The 3,704-nt window shown below is 40.4% G+C and overlaps 1 protein-coding gene across 1 annotated transcript; it reads right to left on the reverse strand.

Annotated features, from left to right (window-relative positions):
- Positions 1-543: 543 nt before the first annotated feature.
- LOC107710063 (gastrula zinc finger protein XlCGF8.2DB-like) lies at positions 544-1,818 on the reverse strand. Its single transcript, XM_016514758.1, has one exon. It carries the CDS (start codon positions 1,720-1,722, stop codon positions 706-708), a length of 1,017 nt encoding a protein of 338 aa, XP_016370244.1. The 5' UTR covers positions 1,723-1,818; the 3' UTR covers positions 544-705.
- Between the last annotated feature and the right edge of the window lie 1,886 nt (positions 1,819-3,704).

A 3,704-nucleotide genomic window follows, 5' to 3' on the forward strand; every position in this document is an offset into this window, starting at 1 on the left:
ATGAATTAACATGTGACTCTCAAAGGTAGGGTTGGGCGATGTCTACAGTGAAACATTGCGATGGACGATGACATCGGGAGGGGGGGGGTGAATCCATATTCAGAAAGGCACGGAAAACAAATAACGTGTTCTATGAAGCCATTAATGGGACATGGTTAGCCGCTTGCTAGCGGTAGCCTGTTACATTACAGTGCATAAAATTTCACTTACCACATAAACAGAGAAAGGAGAGATGACTGAGGATGATGGCGAATGATTTGCAGATCTGAGCACCACTGACAAACATCTAATCTTGTAAAATGTGTGGTAAATACTGCTGCTCCGTAGCATACACAGAGCATATGTGATCGCGAATCTCGAAAGTGAAAGTAAAAAGCAAGCACGCATTTAAAAGCCATTTCAATGCCCCGCATTTTAATAACTGCTCCCTGATGCCCACAATTTATATACAGTATAATTACTCAATGATATAACGGCAAGGGAAAGTATTGAAAAAAAATTTTTTTCCTCCCATCTCATATTTATTCCCTTTAGAGGTTCCATAGTACGCGTCATTTCCTTTCCGAACACTGTATTGGGATGCGGCGGATTGTGGGAGATGGGGTGGGGGGAGGAATCACGATGCCAGCTCAACATCATGATGTCTGTCAGCCATCGGCCCAACTCTATCTCAAGGCTTCTTTTACACGTGAAAGCATTTCCACACTAAGGACAGGTGAAAGACTTTTCTGAAGTGTGAATGCGCACATGCACATTAAGTTGTTTTTTTTGTGTGAAACTCTTTCCACACTGAGAGCAGCTGAAAGGCTTTATTCCAGCATGATTTAACATGTGATTCTTAAGGGTTTGTTTACGTGTGAAAGTGTTTCCACACTGAGAGCAGGTGAAAGGCTTTACTGATGTGTGAAGCAGCACATGCCAATTGTGTTGTTTTTCCTGTGTAAAACTCTTTCCACACTGAGAGCAGACGAAAGGCTTTATTCCAGCATGATTAAGCATGTGATTCTTAAGGGTTTCTTTACGTGTAAAAGTGTTTCCACACTGAGAGCAGGTGAAACGCTTTGCTGAGGTGTGAATAAGAACATGCTCATTGAGTAGTTTTTTCTGTGTAAAACTCTTTCCACACTGAGAGCAGCTGAAAGACTTTATTCCAGTATGAATTTTCATGTGATTCCAAAGGCTTCCATTATGGCTGAACATGCTTCCACACTGAGAGCAGATGAAGGACTTTTTTCCCGTATGGTTTAGCATGTGATTCTGAAGGCTTCTTTTGCGTTTGAAAGTATTTCCACACTCAGAGCAAGTGAAAGGCCTTTTTCCAGTATGAACATTTATCATGTGTTCGTCAAGGTTTCTTTTCTGTTTGAAACTCTTTCCACACTGGGAGCAGATGAAAGGTTTCATTTCAGTATGAATTTTCATGTGATTCCAAAGGCTTCCTCTATGGCTGAAAGTGTTTCCACACTCAGAGCAGGTGAAAATCTTTACTCTCTTATGAATTCTCATGTGATTCTTAAGGTATTTTTTACGAGTGAATGCGTTTCCACACTGAGAGCAGCTGAAAGGCCTTTTGACCTCTTTTCTTTGAATGTTGCGTTGCGAGCAACTGTTTTCAGTTTTGGAGCAACTCACAAATTTTTCTCCAGTGACGTCAAGCGCTTTCTGATCCTGATGCTTCTCTTCCACTTCATTCAGATCTTGTCTTTTCTCTTTCACTTTCATCGGGCCTAAAATGAAAACATTAAAGTTATGAAAATCAGTTGGGACATTTGGAAAACAAAGAACTTAGGATCAACACGATTTTTTTCTTTGTTTTTTTTTAAGTTTGCATTTTCAGGCAAAATTTGCCATTGTTCTGTAAATGAATGGCCAAAATGCATTAAAAGCTTTTTTTTTTGTTTGTTTGTTTTATTTGAAAATGGTCTTGTAGGGCTGCCCCCTAATAGTCGACTAATCGTTAGTCGACCAGAAGAGGCTTGGTTGACCAAAATTTTATTAGTCGCAGAAAACAAAAATCCACAGGCGAAGTCATGCAGTCTGTGACTAACAGATCATTAATGGCTAGTCTATGGTAATAAAGTACATCAGGCAGGACATCCAAACGCTCGTGCCTATCATTCATCGACCTCAAATATGGCTTATCTTAAATATGTAATAGGGCTGCACGATAAATCGCATGCGATATTTAATGCGCATCTTGTCAGTAAAGCCGCTTCTGTAATCAGCGGTAAATCTCCATCACGTGCGGGCTTTCACATGGAGCAGCATTTACTACACAGAGCCGTTGTTCACTGACAAGCAGCGGAACACCACGTTCATAATTGCGCGATTTTTTGCGCTGCTTGTCAGTGAACAACGGCTCTGTGTAGTAAATGCTGCTCAGAATCAGAATCAGAATCAGAATGAGCTTTATTGCCAGGTATGTTTACACATACAATGTGTAAGTATTAGAAACTTTACATGGCTGCTCAATCTAATGTTAACCTAGAGAAATGTGCGCTCTTGTGACTGTGCGGAGCGTGGAGCTGAACAGTAGCGCGCTCACTGCAGAACAGATGGAGGCGCATATGCGCTCACTTGCTCTTAAAATAGGCTACTCCGTCATTTTTGGTCATACAGATAAGAGTAATACATCTTTCAAATCTGTAAAGACTCTGTTTATTTGTGTGCACTCACAATAAAAACAAATTGCGCTTTTGTGAAATAATGAAAGCAAACAGGATGTGCTTTCTGCCGTCTCGGTCTGTGAACTTGAGTGCGAAACTCCGTGTATATCTTTACCTTACAGACATAAAAAATATATCTATAGAGAGTGAAATGTCTACTTTCAAATGAACCAATTCAAATGGAAAACAAATATGATTTAAATGGTTTATTAATAAACGTGCGATTAGTCAACTAATGCGACTACTAGTCGACCAGAAAAATCCTTAGTCGAGGACAGCCCTAGTGTTTTGTAAACACCCCCTTCAACTTAACCCCAGTTAAATATCATTAATGAGGCATATATACGACACCGTTTTCAACTAAAAACAGAAAACCTGCGCACTTTGGATGCATTTACACAACATCAGCATTTGTGGAGGCCTTAAAGGGTTAGTTCACCCCAAAATGAAAATTAGCCTGTGTTTTACTCACCCTCAAAGCATCCTAGGTGTATATGACTTTCTTCTAGGGCTGAACAGTTAATTGCATTTGCGATAATATCGCGATATGAAAAAACGCGATTTTTCAATCGCAGAGGCTACGATTACACTCGGTCACGTGACACGCGAGAGTAAATAGGTGTGTTCGACTTGAAAATCAATTGGTGTATGACTATGGCGTTCGGACGGGATCTTTAATATGACGCTGCAACATGCACTCGTCTCACTGAACGGTCTCACTGACGTCTTAATTTTTTTTTTTGCTATTTAATCCATTAATTTTAAGACGTGACGTAGACGTCACGCAGACGTCACGTAAATCACGTGTGGCAGTGAAGTGTCGAGCCAGACGTCACGCGTGATTCACGTGTAGCAGTGAAGTTTTTTTATTTAAATTTCGCTAACACGTATCATAACACGCTGCTCACACGGCTCAGTGCAGTGTGTCAGCCAATGCACAATTTACTTGCCCTTCATTCATTCCTCTCAATCCTCTCAATGTCTGCGTCTGACTTTTTTTTTTTAATTGCAGTTTTTAGTTCGTCTGTCTTTTTCCCG

The sequence above is a fragment of the Sinocyclocheilus rhinocerous genome, unplaced genomic scaffold, assembly GCF_001515625.1.
Source record: "Sinocyclocheilus rhinocerous isolate Xijiao unplaced genomic scaffold, SAMN03320098_v1.1 scaffold2462, whole genome shotgun sequence".
NCBI lineage: Eukaryota > Metazoa > Chordata > Actinopteri > Cypriniformes > Cyprinidae > Sinocyclocheilus > Sinocyclocheilus rhinocerous.

Bases quoted from the DNA above. Each gene is read 5' to 3' on its own strand.
- LOC107710063 (XM_016514758.1), bottom strand. From the start codon at position 1,722: ATGAAAGTGAAAGAGAAAAGACAAGATCTGAATGAAGTGGAAGAGAAG.